At 42.8% G+C, this 18287-nt stretch overlaps 1 protein-coding gene across 4 annotated transcripts; it reads right to left on the reverse strand.

Annotated features, from left to right (window-relative positions):
- Nucleotides 1-878: 878 nt before the first annotated feature.
- Nucleotides 879-18051, reverse strand: ASB9 (ankyrin repeat and SOCS box containing 9). Of its 4 annotated transcripts, none has more exons than XM_026856188.1 (8): nucleotides 17925-18051; nucleotides 17216-17424; nucleotides 10829-10908; nucleotides 10592-10699; nucleotides 9527-9677; nucleotides 8828-8962; nucleotides 7450-7641; nucleotides 879-4115 (listed from the first exon to the last, which is right to left on the reverse strand). In XM_026856188.1, the coding sequence occupies exons 2-8, from the start codon at nucleotides 17307-17309 to the stop codon at nucleotides 3991-3993; spliced, it is 885 nt and encodes a 294-aa protein (XP_026711989.1). In that variant the 5' UTR covers nucleotides 17310-17424; nucleotides 17925-18051; the 3' UTR covers nucleotides 879-3990. The 4 variants fall into 4 exon arrangements, with proteins under 4 accessions (XP_026711989.1, XP_026711998.1, XP_026712007.1 ...); XM_026856197.1 differs by lacking the exon at nucleotides 17925-18051 and having other exon boundaries at nucleotides 879-2710; nucleotides 3950-4115; nucleotides 17216-17548; XM_026856206.1 differs by lacking the exon at nucleotides 17925-18051 and adding an exon at nucleotides 17503-17519.
- Nucleotides 18052-18287: the final 236 nt, after the last annotated feature.

An 18287-nucleotide genomic window follows, 5' to 3' on the forward strand; every position in this document is an offset into this window, starting at 1 on the left:
AGTTTAGGGATACAAGCATTTCTTTCTTCTAGCACCACTAATCTGCTATTTTGCAGCTGGTCTGTCCCATATTGCTAAACTAGTAAAATTTATTTCCTTCTTAGTAATCTTAAAATGATTTCATGTCAGTGAAGAGGCAAGAGGACATTCTCTGCATATGTTCAAAACTGTATATTGCTGTATTGTATGTATTTACTAGATTAGGATGTCTGTGGTTTCCAGTTAAGAGCAAAATATGAAACTGTGAGAAATGGACAGGGCATATGTGGACTTTTGTACATGACTGCAGAACGAAGAACTGAGTCCTGGTACATGGCTGATCCCACATAGCAACTACTGCAGAGCCAGAATAACTTTCCAGTGATTTGTTGCATGAGACATCTTCCAATAAATAGAGAAATACCTTGCTTAAATCAGTTGTCTTCTTTTGTTGAGGCATTGGTTGTTTACTCCCACAGTTTTCATAAGCAGCCCTGTATCCAGCAGAAACAACATCTTGTAAAGCAACTTGCTGGCATTGCCCTGTCTCTTTCAGCTGGTCTCTGTGGGCAGAGACTCCCAGAAATGCATCTAACAGAGAGGGAATTACTGCTCTCCCACATCTCTCCAGCCCCACAGTGTACCTGCTGGGTGCTGGCACATACCCCTTGGACTTCTGACCATACTCCACATGCTCACTTCCAGTAAAGGGTTCTTGTGCAGGCACACACAAGGGCACCCAGAGCATTACACATGCTTCTTGCTGAAGAGACAGGAGAAACAAATGGATACAAATCAGGAAAAAAACAAAACAAAACAAAACAAACAAAAAACCCAAACAAAAAAAACCACCCCCAAAACAAACTAAAGATTGTGACCATCTTAACTTAGATCTTTTTCTACTTTCTGAAATCTCTGACTCCTTTTCCCTACCCCTCATGTGAGTAGAAAAAGAATTGCAGGAGACCAACTCTACCTTAAAACAACAAAATGCAAGATTTGCATAGTATTGTCATTTTAGTCTTATCTTTAGCATAGGTCTATTTGAAGGAATTATTCTGTACACTATCTGTAGGCAGGATTGCAAACAATTAGAGTTCAGTTCAAACTTCCATAGTATCAGACAATTCACAAAATTAGTGCTATCATTTAAAAAAATGATTTAATTTTTTTAAAGTATAAACCATTAACTTCTGAGCAAATATCCTATAGAATTGTGATTTGACTACCATTAAACTGCCAACAAAATAATAGCAAAGAATATATTCCTGACAATCTTTCAAGTCCTGTGTTACATTTGGGATGGTTTCAAATATAGAAAAAGGTCCAAACTTCACCTATAATTAGCTTATTCAGTTTGCATCTTGTACAACTTTTACAGTTGATAACTGGATAATGTTGATGCATAAAGCTGTAATTTGTCGGTTTTGATCACAATTTATGTTAAAATAAATAAGCAAACATACTGTGATGATACAAGCTGAGCATACAAAATCCTTGATCAGAGGGACTCAAGTAAACAGAGTCACACTACAGAATTTCCAGAAAAGCTACCTAGAAGCAACACTCTCACCACCTTCTTGGAGCAACTTTCTCCTGATATTAGCATTACTCCTATGAATCCATTGGCTGAAGTTACAACAGAAGATGCTTAAAGGTAAATAATAAAATTAGTATGGAAAAAAATCATTATTCATCATCTAAAATATAATAAACTGGATCTTCAGCTTTCAGGTGTGTCTCCAGAGCAGGGATTCTTCACACTAATCTTCCAAAGTTAAGCACTAGGTTCGTTGTCTGTTCCCTGGCTGTTCAATGCACATTCAGCTTAGGCCAGGTATTGATTTTAGAAGAATCCACATTTCACATCCAAGATGCCTGCTTTTATTCAGCCTATGAAGACATGTCTACTTTTTTTCCCCAGCAGGAGGGAAAGACTATAGAAGGCCATCTTAAACCAGCTAGTGAATTTTTACATGGCTCAAATTATGTGTGATGAATGGGGTTGGATAAGTGAAGGTTTCTAGGTGTGTCTAATGTGGAGAGTTATGGACCTAACTGGGTTTGTCTTTTTGTTCTGTTAGGGTACAATTTAGCGTCCCACAAAACCAACAGAACTCCACTTGTGTTTGGTCAGCACAAAAAAACCCAAGCCATCATACTGGATGCCAGCAGTCATGTTGTCCAGCCGAGGATTTGAATTGTAATTTGCATCAAATGTAAGCATCCAGGTAGCATTTCATCCATCCTCTTTAACCTCCAATGTGCGAAAGGAAGGCTTGCACCTCACACTGGCACGCTAGTAAACGTCAAAATAAGTTTGTGTATTTGAAGACTGTCAGTCTTTCCACTTAAAAGATGAGGACTCTCTATATCTCACTGCTGGTGTTAATGATGTCATCACAGTTTTTGGACACCAAGCCCAGTCTTGCAGGAGTCTCCACAGCAAAATGAAAAAGAAGAGTCTCCAAGAGCGCTGAAGTTTGTGGCCTGCCCCTCCAATGTAGGGGTGACGTGGTGGTAGACCCTCAGGGGAAGTGGTGGGTGTGCTGCTGCTCCCAGGTGATGCAGATGCGCCATGGTTTAAAGCTGAAGAGGGGGCAGGGTGGTGGGCAGAAAAGCCAGGCTTCAACATCTTCACTCCTGCATGTATCGGCAGCCAATATTCCCAGTGGAGCAGCCGGAGGAGCACAGAGTGGTCATAACTGCACTTTGATTTGTGGCAGCAGGACTTGTTTGTGGGAGGAAAAGGAAAACACCCAGTGTTAAAGTTTAGCTGGAGGAAATATTTATTCTTATGACCTCAGTGGAATAAGAACCACATATGTCATGTTTTTTTGAGACACACATACACTGAGCCAGAAACTCAGCAACCAAGTTGGAGGGAGAAATTATCCATTATCTTTTTAACTTGGAATGGACTTTAATTTCAGTATTTTCATTGTTTGTTTTATGGCCACATATTAAAGGTGTTATTATCACAATTTCCATGGAAAATGCTATGAATGAGGGAGCACTTCTTCAAGAAAAAAAATTATCTCTTAAGATGATCTCTCTTCTTGGGTGGGAAAGGGGATAAAAGCTGTTGTTTTTCTGATGCATGCTGAGAAATGCTTAGGAAATATCACCTAATTTTCAGGGCAGAAAGGGGGAGCACTCAATGCCTGCAGCTGATAGCCTGTTAGCCTGTGCCCTTGAAAAATAATATGCTACAAGGAGAAAATGTGTAGTTCTGAAGTGTGGCTCCCTTATGTCTCAAACCATCAGTAATAAGTGAATTTAATGGATGATTAAAAACATTCTCCCCACTATGATTGCACTGTAGGGAGCTGCCATCAGCAGTGACCTACTTGCTGTCATGGCAGAAATGCATGTTTCAGATGCTGGCCTAAATGCAGATGATTGTTGGTTGGTGTTCATCTATCCACAGTGAGATATACTTAGAAAATAAGTAACTTCTGCCAAAGGACCTTGCTTGCTTTGCAAGTAGGTTCAGTTGGGTTCCATTTCCTTGTCTGTACAGTAGTGTGAGTACAGCCCTCACAAATGACAGGCATATGAGCTCTGCTTACAGAGAAGGTGTAGCTATCCTTAGTATCCTTAATATATACATGAAGAGCTGTTAGTGCTGGTCCAGGATATGCATTTTCTCTGTAAGGGGCTGTCAACCATGAGCCCTCTGAAACTGTGCCAGAAAATCAAGGGATCTATTTTAAAATTCTATGCTCATTTTCTACGCTTTCTAGGGTGTTCTCAAGTCACATTTCCAAGCGTCACCATGCAACCATGCAGAATTGTTCCTTTCCAAATGATGGATTTGCTGGGGGCAGTGGCAGTGAGGACTGAGCAAGTTGGTCGGTCCTGTGCTTCTTGGACCCAGGGCTTTATTAGAGACCACCATCTCTCACATATTAACATTGCAGGCATTGGCAACACTACTGATGAGAAAAAGAGTCTTTCCTCAACAAACCTTGCTGTGTTATTAAAGGCACCATTTTTAACATGAAGGCCTTAAACATGTAGAAGGAAATGTTTCAGCTCATCTGGCAGAAGAAGTCCAGTTATTTTTTGATGCTGCTTGTGTCCAAAGCACCTCCTGATGCACAGGCGGCACAACTGCATCAAGGACAGTGGCCCTGAAGAAAGAGACAGGGATGAGGTTACACATGTGGCTTTATTGCCCCAAAATTGTAAAGCTGAAACAGCAGCTGTGCACCACCGCTCGCCCCACCTCCTGCAACCCACCTTGCGCTGGGGGTATGTGGCCCCCAGAAGGCTCAGCAGTGAAAAGCCAGGCCTGCACCCACCAAAGGACATCAGCCTGCCTGCAATTCAGTTCAAGCCTACTCAGTCTCTGTTGCTACACGGCCGCAGTTAGCATTGGCAATGTCGGTCTTTCATGTTAAGTTGCACAAGTGTGAAGTGGTTTGTGTTGTCTGAGAAGAAGAGGTGATTGATGCTTCCTTCAAAGTCCTTGGTACCAGGTTTGCGGCCCACTGCTTTCTTGAGACTTATTTTGTAACAGTGGCAAACACACAGCAAAAAAATACTATATAATCCTTTATTTAAACCTTCCAGATTAACTGTTCCCATGCTGATAAATACAAGCCCTGCTGAAGAATCTGTTGCACTTTCTTTAAATCTAGTATCATGTCCTTACACACTTATTTGGGTCACCTGTCCTTTCCAGGAAGAGACAGGTCCTGTGTGATGTTTTAACTGTGGCACCTATCAACATTCAGATCCCCAAAGAGTCATTTGTGCTGGGGGGTGAGACAGTGCGGGACAGGGTAGGTTGGATGCTGTGAGTGGGGAGGAGGTAAGAGACAATGTAGAGATGGAGAGGGAGGTCAGTGAGCTGGGAGGGGACAGTTTAGGTGCCACCGGCTGCACCTGCCTGCCAGAGGGGTGGTAAGGTGGCAGTTTGCAGAGAGGTGAAATGTTAGTGCTGCTGGAAGAGTGCAGTGCAGTGGGAAGGAACAGGGGCCACAGCAAAAATGCGGTGAGGTGGCAGCCTTCATCAGCTTTTGAGATTTCCCTCATGCAGGACACGACATTTCTAGCAGCTCTGCAAGGCTGAAAACTGCTGCACTACTGGAAGGGCTGTGCAAAGGGCTGCACTGGGCTGCTAAGAGTCAGCAGATGAGTTAGTTACCCTGTGCTTGGGTAAAGAGCAAGACAAGTCCATATTGGAGCAAGTTAAAGTGACTATTGCCATGTGTGTTTGGCCATTCTGATCCCACAGATAAATGCCCTGCCTGTAAACATCTCATTTAAAAAAGCTTCCATTTAAAAAGAAAAACCAAACCGCAAAACCTGGACTTCAGTGTCACTACACTGAAAAATACTTAGCAAAGGCAAGCATACTCTTCTAAAACACAGTGCATTTTTGGATCATTAGCTGTTTCTCCCATCCACACGTAGGACTCTTCCCGCAACACAAGCAGGCTATGCACTAATGCAGCAGCATGTTGAAGTCCTGAGAAGGGCGACCACCCCATGTTCTACACCTGCTCTGGGCTAGTCCGCTAGCTGTGCTAGTGATAGTCAGCACACTCGCCAACTTGTCTCTGGTGGCAAAGCACATTCCCTCCAGCCTGCCCTGGCCATAGGCGTGGAGCTGCTGCCCCCCAGCACTTGCAGAATCAGGGGTGAAGAGCCCTGCATGGCAGTGGGGCAGGAGAGCAGCAGCTCAGCCATGACAGTGCTGAGCAGCTGTGGGGCTGGCAGGGTGACTGATCCCCACAAGACATTTCCAAACCTCTACGTGAAACCAGAGGAGTAATGTTTACACCACTCTCCCAGGCTGCAACCATTCAGCTGGCCAAAGAAGTTATACATCAACTGTCCCTCAGGCATGACCCTGTTCTGAGAAGAGCATGTTGAAGAATATCAGAAAAACAGTATTCAGGAGCAAAATGCCCTTCAGGTATTTATCATTTCTGATTTCAATTGCTGAATTTCACATAGAAGATTTCCTTACTGCCCAAGATGTCAGATCAGCCTGAGCAGCGTTTCTCGGGAAGAGCTCCATAGGGTGTGCCTGAAATATTTTTCTATCATCTCAAATAAACAGGACGCATGTGGTGCCACAGAAGTCAGGAGTCTAACACAGCAGGGATAGAGCTCAAAAATGTCACTGCTGTGTGTACCGTAGATTAGGCTGGAAAATCAAATACCAGTTGCTCATACACAACATGCATAGCACAGTTGTTTTTGTGATATTATTTTCATACTACTATCTCAAGCAGGGCCTGATTCATCACTTTGCTGTCATGAAAAAGATTTACACCAAGGTAAAACTGGAATAACAATCACATCAACATGTAACTGGCATACTAGAGTCATGGACCACCCCATCAGCAACTTGGTTAAAATAATAAAAATCCAGATTATTTGGTAATGTGTATAGTTTACTGGCTGAATGAAAATATGTGAAGACACCAATGAGTAGACACTAGGGACCTTATTCTAATTTTCCTCAAGAATGGTGAGTAAAATTTATCTCCATAATGTATTAAAGTATTCATAATCAATAAAATAAAATGATCTGTAACTATTTCATTCACACGTATAAAATAAGCACTTCCTAAAGGTTAAGATTACAGTTTGATACTGCTGGATTATTCAGCACATAATGTTGGCCTTTAAAAAAAGCCTACTGTAGAAATGTATATACATATATATATATATATATATATATTCATTATATCAGTCCTGTGCAATTTTCCTTAATCCCCACAAAAGAAATAATATAGTTTTTCATTTTAATGATATTTTTGTACCTATATAAGAGCCTGGCCCAACAATAAAAGTAAAGGGCAAAGAACTAGAAGATCAGTCTTTCAATATACTTGGGTTTTTTTCCGTATCACATGATTTAAAAGTGTCCTGGTTGCAGTTTTGCATTTATGCTGAGACCAGTATCTGGCATGCACCTGACCATCAGCATATTGTATAACCAAAGATCCCAGCCTTATGCTCACTAGCTAGCCTAATTCCCGTCAGAGATGATTTGCTGCCTGCATTTGTCAGCACACTCCAGATAACACTCCTGGGTCTACTCCCATCTCATACACAATGGAGTTGAAAGATTCCCACTGACTTCATTGCTTTAGGTAATCAGAAAAAGCTACCATTAATTTCTAAAGAGCGTTGTGCTTGTTTTTTCACCCTAAGCTCTATTTTGCACTATGTTGCAGGCTTCATATGATTGCTCCCCAATGCAGTAGATTCACAACCCAGAGGTCGAAAGATGGGTTATTATTAATACCATTATCACTGTTAGTGCACCACTATATTCTGGCATGAGAAAACATAGCAACCATATGTCAGCAAATGGAGATAAGCTTAGTTGTTCTCAGTTTTATAGTGCCAGTAGTATGGAACAGTGTAGCCTTTTGCAGCAGTTTGCGTGTTTTATCCCTAACAAATCCTGAATGAACAAACAAAATAAGTACTAAGGGGCACCTTCTTTTTGCAGGAACAGTCGGCCCACAGGACTGCCAGGTGAGACCAGCTCCATCGGCCTCTTGCTTTCATCATTCTTCACCCAAATGTCTGCTCCAAAGTCAATCAGCAGCATCACCAGCTCCATACTGCCATTTCTGGCAGCCACGTGCAGAGGGGAGTCCAGGCCCTTGCCACTGTTCACATTTGCTCCTGAACATCAAGAGATGACAATGAATAATGACAAAGAATAATGACTATACACTAGACTATTTCAATTTCCTGCAGTAGTTGCTATTTCTCTGATTAATCTGTAAATGCTGTAACATACACACAGAGGTGGATTTCCTTATGCTGGGGTCTTGGTACTACAGTTTGCACATGCACAACTCACACTGGTAGAGGATAAGTGAGGTTGTGACTAATGATCCCAGAGGAACAGTGCATGAGGAAGTCCTTCATCCACAGCCAAGCCCATGAATAACTTGAAGCAGAACAGAGATGTATTTCCACTTACAGCCCACCTTTGGCCCCCATCCTCATGCCCCATTTCCTTAAAATGCATGCAGGCTTTCAACCTGCTCTGTACCGGAGGTTTAAGCCAGGGGGATTTCTAAATGTCAAAGTATCTGTTGGGAAAAAAATGTCAGGATGGAAAAGTTCTAGAGGGCCCTGGTAGAGGAGGATATAAGCAAGCACCCCTTATAAGTATCCCCCCACCCATTATCCTGGGCTAATGGCTCCTAGAACAACCTAAGAAGGGTGAGCTTCAGAACTAATTCAAAAGTATTTATAATGTTTTTATACTACACATTCTCAAATATAGAAGGCAGCAAAACCAAAATGACAGAAAGCAGAAAATAATAACCAAACATTTAATATTTAGATTAATTTGTATCTGTCTTCTTCCAAAAAAGATCACCATGCTAAATAGTGACCTACCTGAAAGGTGATCTATATGATGTTTGCTTGGTTTTTCCAAAGCGTCTTTGTTGAGTACTTTAGGTTATATGACCCCTTTGGTTAGAAGAGTTGCACTACTGTAGGTAACAAGAAATGGTCTTGTATAATTATCCAAGTGCTTAGACTTTGGTTTGTTTGATGCAGAAATAGTTCAGCATCACACTCAGAGACACTGGAAAGGATGGTGCTTGTTCCAGGCACCACGAGCCATGTGAAATCCAGGATCACCCATCTATTTGTTGGGACCTGTAAAGCTGAGTTCCTGGGTCAAGAAGACCCTGGTTACTCTGCTGTCCTGTTTAACCCAGGAGTGCTGTTAAGAGTGAAACATCTCCAGGTCCCAGAACAGGACCTCCTCTAAATCTCTGATGCAAAGAGAGTCCAAAGATAGATGTTGCAGGAAACAAAAGTACACCATCCTTTATTTTTCTTTTACCTGACTCCAGCAGCTTCTTGGCACAGTTCACTTGCTGGTTCTCACAAGCTACATAAAGGGGAGTACCCAGATGCTTGATGTTGTGATCTATATTTGCCCCATGGGACGCGAGGAATTCGATACATTGCACATGACCTTAAAATGGATAAAGGAAGAGTCAACTCACAGAGATCAGGCCTTTTTTTTCAGCAAACTCTCTATTGCAGTGGTGTAATTTGGCAAAGATTCAATGTTTTGTCAAGAGATGGTAGTGTAATACTTTCATCCACTCCAGTGTTTCCAACCTGGAAAATGGGAGCTGCAAAGCCACGGTTAGCAAAACAGGCTAAAGCCCTCGCATTTTATCTGACTCATTTCAGATGTCTACTGAAGATGAGATGAATCACGCTGTGTTTCTCTCCACTGCTTTTGAAGATAGCCAGATCTGACTCCCTCAGATGTCCACAATGCAAGTGGCTGACTTGGACAATGTATCCCTTCCTTCCAGGTGTCACCACATGAACTCAGAGGCTCTGAGCGCCAAGCTGAGCTGCCCTCGGTGAGCACCAGCGGTGGGAGTAACTGCACCACTCATGATGAGACCAACTAGGAAGGTATTTCACATGACCCAAATCAAGAAAATTATCTTCTTTTATCTCTCTCTTCCACTTCAACATGCTGCTAGTAACATGGAAAGGAGTGCTGATGGTGTGGGGTTACCTCTCTTAGCAGCTTCATGGATGGGGGATGCCAAGTCACAGGGTGGGTGTAGGCTGGCTCCGTGCTGCAGCAATAAATTCAAGCAAGCCACACTGCCACTGACACAAGCACTAAACAATGGAGTGTGCCAGTCGACAGTAACTCCATTCACCTGGAGGAAAAACATCACAATCAGGCTTTTTCCTTTGTCTTCTCAGTATTTCAAAATTGATGAAAATTACCCAGTTCTCAACAGAAAATAGGGTTCTTAATACTTTTTATTTCATTCCCTCTAAAAACTCTACTGCTTCTGAAGATCACAATTTTTTTATTAAAAAGATCATTAAAATAATATTTTTTAAAATTGCCCCCAAGTTTCTCCTCCTGCAAAAGAATTTTTAACCAGTGCCACTCCAGGGTCTCTTAGGAGCTACCAAGTTACCAAGTTAGATGCATGCCCATTTCTTGGTTACCTCAGCTGAAACAAACCTGCCCATAGCCCTCTCCTGAACAGACCATTTTTAACTGAAAAGTGTGCAGCCTTTTTTTTTAAAAAAAAAAAAAACACCTGAAAGGTAATATATGTATAATGAGTTAATTTTCTTATTCACTATAATTTCAATATTATCTTGAAAACTAGAGACCATGAGACACACCCTTTTCACCATGTCACTTGCACATTGTTTGCATTTTCTTCCCATTTTATCATGACTTGATCCTAACAGTCTTATACCTCTACTTAAGACTCTGCATATTGACATCAATGAGATTAGTGTGTACAGAAAATAAAATACACCCTTAACTGTTGCAGGATTATAAAACCTTTACAAGAGGAACTTCCCTTTATTCTTTCAGTAAATGGTGAGATCATTGCACCTTCATCTGAAGAACAATAATAACTATTGTCTGTATCTGTGCTTTTTGGATTGCTTTATTAAGAAGTGCATTTTGTAACATGTACCTTAAGCAGAGCTAATTACAGAATGTAAACCACAGTGATATGCTGACATGAAATAGTACATCACCTAACATTAAAATGTGATAATACAACATACTAACACTAGAGACTGTCCCTCATGTACTCACCTGAGCACCATGTTTTAACAGGACACTGGCACAAGCAGCATGTCCCCCTAGGCAGGCTTCATGGAGAGGAGACACCTGGTCTGCTGTAACAAGATTAACATCACTCCCCTGATGAAATAATGGAAAATACTATTACAACCAACTACCAAAACCTTGGAGGTTTTACAATAAAGTACAGATGACATTCAACCACTGAACAAACCCAGCAGAGATCATATCAACCCAGCAGAGGGATACCTGTTTGATGAGTTTCTTCAGAGTAAGAAGACGCCCATGGATAGAGGCATCATGTAAAGGAGACCAGTCTGAAACAAAGTCTGTATAAAAAGAAAGACAAGAAAAAGGCTAACAACTCCATGGATTGTTTCATTAGCATACTTTATTTCAACCATGTGACCCCAGCAAATCTCTCTTCTTCTACTTTATTACTTGAACTGCCAAGCTTTCCTTGGAGCAGCTGCTGGGAGGGAGTGAGGCAAGAGGATGTCTTCTCTCTGGGAGTGTTTTTAACTCATCCCGTGTTGGTACTGAGCAGCTGCGGTCCCCTCCAGAAAACAAGAGAGGGATTTGCTAAACACCACCTTGCTCTGACTGAGCTTGTCCCTCATTTTGAATTATTTCCAAGGCCTTTGTTTTCACAAGCTCATTTACCAATTAGTTCAAAAGGACTACATTTTGCAGAGGGTATGGCTACTCAGTCATTTACCCCTGCTCCGAGCTGGGCTAGAGTCAACAATACCTAACAAGAGAAGGTATCAAAGTACAAGATAAATTGTGTTACCTGTTGATTTTGCCTTTCAGTTTTCAGTGTTTGGTGTTAACCTGTGCAGTGGTGCATTTTAAGTAATAGCTGTATTCTCCACATTGTTGAGACCATAAAGTGAGGTACGGCACGTATATACCATAAAAATATTAATAGAAGGGGATCTTCAGTATTACAGATTTTATGGCTCAGAGCCAGCTGACAACAATAATCCCTCTGGGAGCCATTTACCACCTTCAGCATTCATTGCCTCAAACCCCAGTGTCTGGTCGACATCCATGGCCCATGTTCCCCCTGGGAAGGAAGAGAATATTTTCCAGAGGGCATGTGACCCAGCTTCTTTTGGAAACACATTTTGCTATTCCCTGGAGATGTCTCACTCTCCTTCCACTAACTACAGAGAAAACCCCAGGGACTGATTTGGATGACTTGCTGAGGTTTTCAGGGACTATACTAGGCCACATGCATGGAACAGGATGCTTAACAGTGAGAATTTTGCCTTCAGAAACAAAAGCTAATAAGCCACCACAGTTCTTTAAAATAACTTTTACAGATTAGCTGATGATGTCAGTGCTTACACAAGATCCACAGATCTTGTCTCAGGTGTGGACATGTGTGGGAGATGAACCCCTCACAGCCAATGTCCTGACCCTTGTGGCTATGCCACGGTGTGCTGGAACGGGGTGATAACCCACTGTGTCAGCCCACTGGGCTATTGCTCACTCACCTTCAAGCATGCTCAGTAAAGGACATCAAATTTAAACAAGATAAGATCTAGTATAGCAAGACTTACAATGGTTTTGTAATTGAAAAATTCTGTACTAGGTAAATTGTGACCTGAAGATGTGTATCTGAAATGTATTGTTATCACACAAAGAAGATCTTTGCCTGCATAACTGTGTTAGCTAGGGAGGCGACTTTTTGCCAGCACAGTGGCCACAAAAGTTCTGCTATAGATTTATAGTTATTCTTGCAAGACTTTTATTACTGTGCAATACATTTGTCTAGAGTCATTCATATAGGCAAAAGGATATTTCTTCTACTATAATACACCATTTTTGAGCCACTTGATGTCCATCACAAAGCTTATCTGCATAGCACACTTTTGCAAATATGTACATATTGCATCTTACAGTCTCTGAGCAATGGCTCATTGATAGACTAAACTAGGGTAAATTTTAGTGTTTCTCTTCTTGGACACCAAAAATGTGGGTCTCTGTAACAAGCAGCTTGTCAAATTGGTAGTGGTCACACACACATCACAAGAGGGAACCAAACTGGTCCCTCTGATAGTTCTTATTTGAAAGAAGTAATTTTTAAAAATCTAGCAGAATAATCAAGACTTCACCATCTCTTGTGAGAATCCTCTAACAATGCTCCAGCATGCTCCTAGCTCACATGACAATCCCAGTGATATTCCGGAAATAATCTCAGGGTGGGTTTGAAGCCTGAAGAGGGGTGAGCTTGTGGGACAAGGCCCTCAGGAACAAGGGTCTCATCAGGGCTGATTGGACTGATTCACAATTTTCACCATTTCTTCTCTTTTTCCTGTCTGTGGTTATGACTGCTACCTAGTTAGGGGAAGGGAAGGAGAGAGAGCTTCTATAAAATGCTAGATCATTCATTAGTTTATGCTAGGTTTATGTTTACTTGATCTAAGCTATAACTGGGCACCCCTTGGGCTAGAAAGGAGGTTTATTTTGTGTCCACCAGAGACTGACCACAAATAGAGACAGGATACAGGTCTAGTAGCTGCAGCTTCTGTTACCCAGTCAGTATATCCTGATTATAGGCACAGTTAAAATAAATCAGCTTTGAATTCTGAAGGAGAGATGCCTTGGGGAACAGGCTGAGAGGGACCATCAGCCCTGGGGCTGTGCCTCCTCTGAGCATGGGGGCCAGCCCCTCTCTTGCACTCTCCCTGGGAAGAAAGCTTAGTGTCTTCTGCTCTTGGCAGGTATTTTTATAGCTGTGGGTATGGGTCTTTTCCTTCAGATAGTAAGTTTGTTGCCAGTGGGGCAACAAGTGGGAAGGTGTTTGGTGATCTATTGACCATGGCCTACAGACTAGGTGTTTGGTGGACACTTTGAAACCTACCATCTATTCCACTGCTGCCTGTGACTATGAGACACTGTCAGAGACTGTGAAGACTCGGCAGGTAAGTCTGCACTGCCAAGTAAAGAAAGCCAGGAGGATAATTCAGCACTGAGCTTTAAGCAGGTGCAGATGTGAAGGCAAGTCAGTCTGCACCATTTGGTCTAACACATAAATGGTCCCAATCTCTTTTATTTAGCAGTATAGAAATAGATAACAAGACGAGAGTCCATGAGTCAAGTGATCTTTCCCAGTCTTGTATTACTTTCACAAAAGGAAAAAAATGAGAAACCGAGAAGCAACTCAAACCTCACAAGCAAAGATTCATCAACTCAGATGTGATTTGTATTTGGGAGAGGCCTCAAAATGAAAAGGCCAAAATTAGAAGCCCAATACAGCTTTATGGGTGATACCCAGTTCGTGAAATAAACAGAGGAATGAACTCAGGAAACCTGGGTAATGTATGTCATCATGTACTTTGCTATTAGCATAATTTGAGCTCTGCCTGCCTCCTTCTATATTTCACAGGCTACATCCCACAACAAACACATAGTTCCAGTACGTTCACAAACTTCCTTTCACTTTAGCAAATGGACAGCCATTTCCAGAAGTTGCGGTTTCGGTCTCATAAGGACAGCCAAACTATGCTACAATTATTAAAGCACAGTATTATTAACTGACTAGAATATCTTTGCTTTTGAGTGCTGTGTGTGAAATGATGCTTATCTGACAATACTGTTGTTCTTGCCGATCCTGCCTGTGTTGCCATTTGGTTGTGTTTGAGGCCCTGTAAAAAGCTTTTGATTTTCCCATTTAGAAAATAATGCCATTGCCCAATCTGCATGAGTTGCAAGGGAAGAATGTTTATAGTAATCCTAAAAATCTAGATTGAGGAACAAGTTTTCTGAGCTACAGCTTGGTCTTTTTTTGGCCACACAAATACAGGCAGGGTTTTGTGCACACTACCAAGTTGTTATATCATCGTGTCAGCATTCTGACAAAGAGGAAGGTGCCCAGTCATGCCATCACATCCACGTACTGAATTTATGAATTCAGTGCTTGCTTGAGAAAAGGCAGGTTTCTACTAAGACTCTAAAAAGAGCCAGACCACACCATAGTCATCTATGGACTGGCCATTAGCTTGCAATTTTGCCCAAGTCTTAACAACGAATTAAAAGACTGAGCACATAAGCATCAAAAAATAAATGTCTGTAGAAAATAAAAAGAGGTATGTGCCAACACGTCATAATCCAGCTGTGAATTCTGTACTGAGAGGAACCAAGGCTTTTATCCTAAACTGAAGTGGAGGCCTATCATAGCTTCACACCAGCCTTGGTTGGATATGTTGGGAAGAAGGTGTTTAAAGTCTGTCTGATGACTACTTGCTACAATGTGCTTCCAAATCTGCTGCCAGGAACGGCATGGCCTCCTGCCCTAGCTCCGTCTGCAGCAAACCCTCCACCCTGAAGTAATGCTGGGGAGGCAACCTTCCTGCAGGGAAAAGCGAATTTCCCCAGTTCCTGCACCCAGGTCATCACCCTCCAGCAAACCACAAAGTTTCTATTTTCTGCCTGCTCCAAGTTGGAACTTGTGTTTCTCGCCTGGAGGAGGAGGAAGGCTGCAGTGGATGTTGGGGTCTCACTCCTCTCTTCTGCACAGCACAGGAAGCATGCTGTCAGTAATAAAAATGATCAGTATTTATACCATACACAGGCTTTTGATTAAAGCCTAAGCAAAGGCCAGTGCTAACTGGCCATGGACTTTTGAAATCCTGAAATAGTGACTTTCAGGAAAGCCCTCAAAACTTTTTGCCCACCAGAGCTGCCTGTGAAGGAGCAAGGCCACGTGGGTGGCACAGCTGTGTTCACTGTATGCACTACCACAGGAACAAGGATTTCTGACTGCCAAAAATATGTACAGCTGCTCTTTCACAGAGGAACAAGGCTGTATATCCAAATTTGACATCTACCCACACCCTAGTCCACAGGGAAGCTGAGCCAGGCCTCAACAACTTCAGCATCTAGACATCCAAATCACACTGGCTTTCAGTGGCATTGGGTCACCTACCTCCCCTTTCACCACTGAAGATGCCAGCCAGCTCAGAGGTTACATTAAACCTCTGGTCATATTTGATTGCACCGTCATGTCTTGGGCACGTGAATGTTGGCAGGGTGGCATATAGAGAGGAAGCCTTATAATGTTAACCATGCATGTCTGCTCCCTGGGGACAACTGAGCATCCACCGGACCTTTCTAGAACAGCACTCATTTTTGTGGTGATGGCTGAAAGTACCTTTTCCTAGCCTCTAACCATGGGGAGGGTGTTGCACCCTCTGTGCCTGTCCCCAGGCTGGTTTCCTTCCGCATCCGTCACGCACAGTGCAGCTTGCAAAGGGCTTTGAAATTGTTTTGAGAGGTATGCTCTTGCATGCGTATTTGCATACACGTATGCCTATGGCATTACATATAACAGTATTACAAATGGTATTTTTCATATTCTAAGGCTTTCCGCTAAAGTTTGTGATATATGTAGCCTGAGCCAAACACATTCCTGCTGTAAATCACCAGCAGAGATTATCGACTCTGATAAGGATTAGGAAGACACAAGAAGAATGGACTAAACTCTGATTTTCAAAGGACCAAATGAGCTGTATGCAGCAGTGCAGGGTGGGGGCTCCCTTCATTCCAGCCTCCATTTTGCTGGAGCTCATCCAGTGTGGACGTGGTTTGATTCATACTGTTAATAAATTGTCATCCCTTCCCTCCCACACCAGCCTCAGGATGTACATAAGCGACACACACGAGGAGAGGCAAACACAACAGAGATACTGATCCTCTTTGCGTTGTGTTTTTAGGGTCTTAATTTTCTATTTGGTATGAATGAAAGCATCCTGAGCAGCCCAGGGAATAAGTGAGGACAGTGTAAATTTGCATTATCTTAATTTACCTCATTCCCTCTGTGCTTGCCGTTAAGCTGAAGGAATAGCCTCTCAGAAAACAGAGCTACAAGGAACATGTCCAGCTAAACTGCCATGTGAAGTTAAATTACTTGTCTTTTGTCACCATGTCATATTTTCAATGGCTCTGGGCCCAAAACCAGAGCAATGATCAGAGTGAGGCCATTTGTCTGAATAACTGTTCACCAGTTACCACAGCCTGCACTGGTCACAACTGACCACAGTGACCTGGCCTGGGCAACAGGCTGGGCAACAACAACACCTGGATCCGCTCATATGAAAGAAAAAAGAAAAGGAAAAGGATAAAAGATAAAGGAAAATGGGAAAGGGGGGAAGGAAAAAGGAAAAATAATAAGAAAAATAAAACAAAAAAGGGAAAATAAAAAAGAAAAATGAAAATAAAAGGAGAAAGAAAGGGAGAAAAAGATGGAGGAAGGGAATGAAAAGAATGAAAAAGAAAGGAGGAATTGAGCCAGTGCTGAGCTTCCAGCTGGCACTAATCTAAGTCAAACATGCCACACTACAACTTCTTTTTCAGAGTGGTGTGGTTTAAGTGCTGCATTTGTTTCTGCTTGTTCAAACTGCGGTGCAGAATCTGACACTCTTTTCTGTGATACACTAAAAAAATAACCAAAAATTCAGCTTATTGAAATCCCTCTGAAGTGAAGAGCACGGGGACATTTTGTGGGACTGACTGTGGACCTGCCCTGGAAGCAGGACATCTGGAGCAGCACACCGTCACAGCCTGACCCTGCCTTCTGCCAGCGCTGGCAGAGGTGAAGGCTCACGGCGAGGCAGGAGCATTACTTACCTCTCATCAGTGAGTTTGATAGAGGCATTGCAGACGCCTGGCCTCCGGCTCCTTGCAATTTGCTGGCGTTTTGATTTGTTCCCTCATCATCCATCTCAGCCCCGTCTGTCCAATTTCTGTTTTTTTTCACTTCGCGGTCAGTCTCAAAAGTTCAAATTCCATCGTCCCCGGTGAGCCCCCAGCGGTGGGAGTGATCTATTAAGCAGACTCTGCACGGACAAGTCAGACAGACCCTGCAGCAGACCAGGATGTGGTGCTGGCAGCACTTTGTGCAGAAACTCGAGTACCTGGGTTGGGATTTAACGAAACAGCTCTCTGGCTGCTCTGGTAGGCTGCCAGCGATCCGGCGAAGCGAGAGATGTGCCTGATGTCACATCCTCTCCAACGCGGCACCCAATTGGGGCGCCTGCCGTCCGTTTTTATCAGGAAGGAAATTCTTAGTTTGCCAAAAAAACAAGACAGAAAGAGCCAGTTCAACTAGTTGAGCAAACTCTGCCTGCAGGGGATTTGCAAAGAAAACCCACAGATATATAAGTGCAGGCGGATCTGCACCCCTCCCGAGCAAGTTGTTTGCAGGCAACTTTGCTGCGCGCCTCCCTGGACGATGTGCGCTCTGCAAAAAAAACCATCCCTCTTATCTGCCAAGCCCTGACGGTATGCAAGAAACAGAGAGCTGAACGTCTGCTGAGCAGCATTGATCACCACATACCCTATGGATATTGAAACCACATGTCTGGGGAGCTGCGGTTCCCACTGGAGGCCCTGTGTTGTCTGCATGGCGTGGAAATGGCAGTGCTGAGCCGGCTCGTTTCCTTCCCCCACGGTTCAATCGATTTCTCCGAGTCACAGGCACACCAGGAGTTTCACATCCCAGCGCTGCCCTTTTATTTTTAAGCAATTTCTTGGTTTAAAACAAACATCACAAACCTACCAGCGAACAAATGGCAGCATTTTTTCAGCAGGACCTCCACCTCATTTCTCTTGAGTCTGTTTGCAAAAATTCTGTTCTCATAGATCATCTCCATTTGCATATTTTTCTTTCCCAACGTAGCATAATTTACAAGACCAAAAT

The sequence above is a fragment of the Athene cunicularia genome, assembly GCF_003259725.1.
Source record: "Athene cunicularia isolate RWA chromosome 1 unlocalized genomic scaffold, athCun1 chr1_part1, whole genome shotgun sequence".
NCBI classification, from domain to species: Eukaryota; Metazoa; Chordata; class Aves; order Strigiformes; family Strigidae; genus Athene; species Athene cunicularia.

Excerpts from the sequence above, each read along its gene's own strand:
- ASB9 (XM_026856188.1), bottom strand. The coding sequence starts at position 17,309 with ATGGATGATGAGGGAACAAATCAAAACGCCAGCAAATTGCAAGGAGCC. Across the intron at positions 10,909-17,215 it reads ATCAAACTCACTGATGAGAG|ACTTTGTTTCAGACTGGTCT; the intron begins GTAAGTAATGCT and ends CTTTTTATACAG. Across the intron at positions 10,700-10,828 it reads TGAAGAAACTCATCAAACAG|GGGAGTGATGTTAATCTTGT; the intron begins GTATCCCTCTGC and ends TTATTTCATCAG.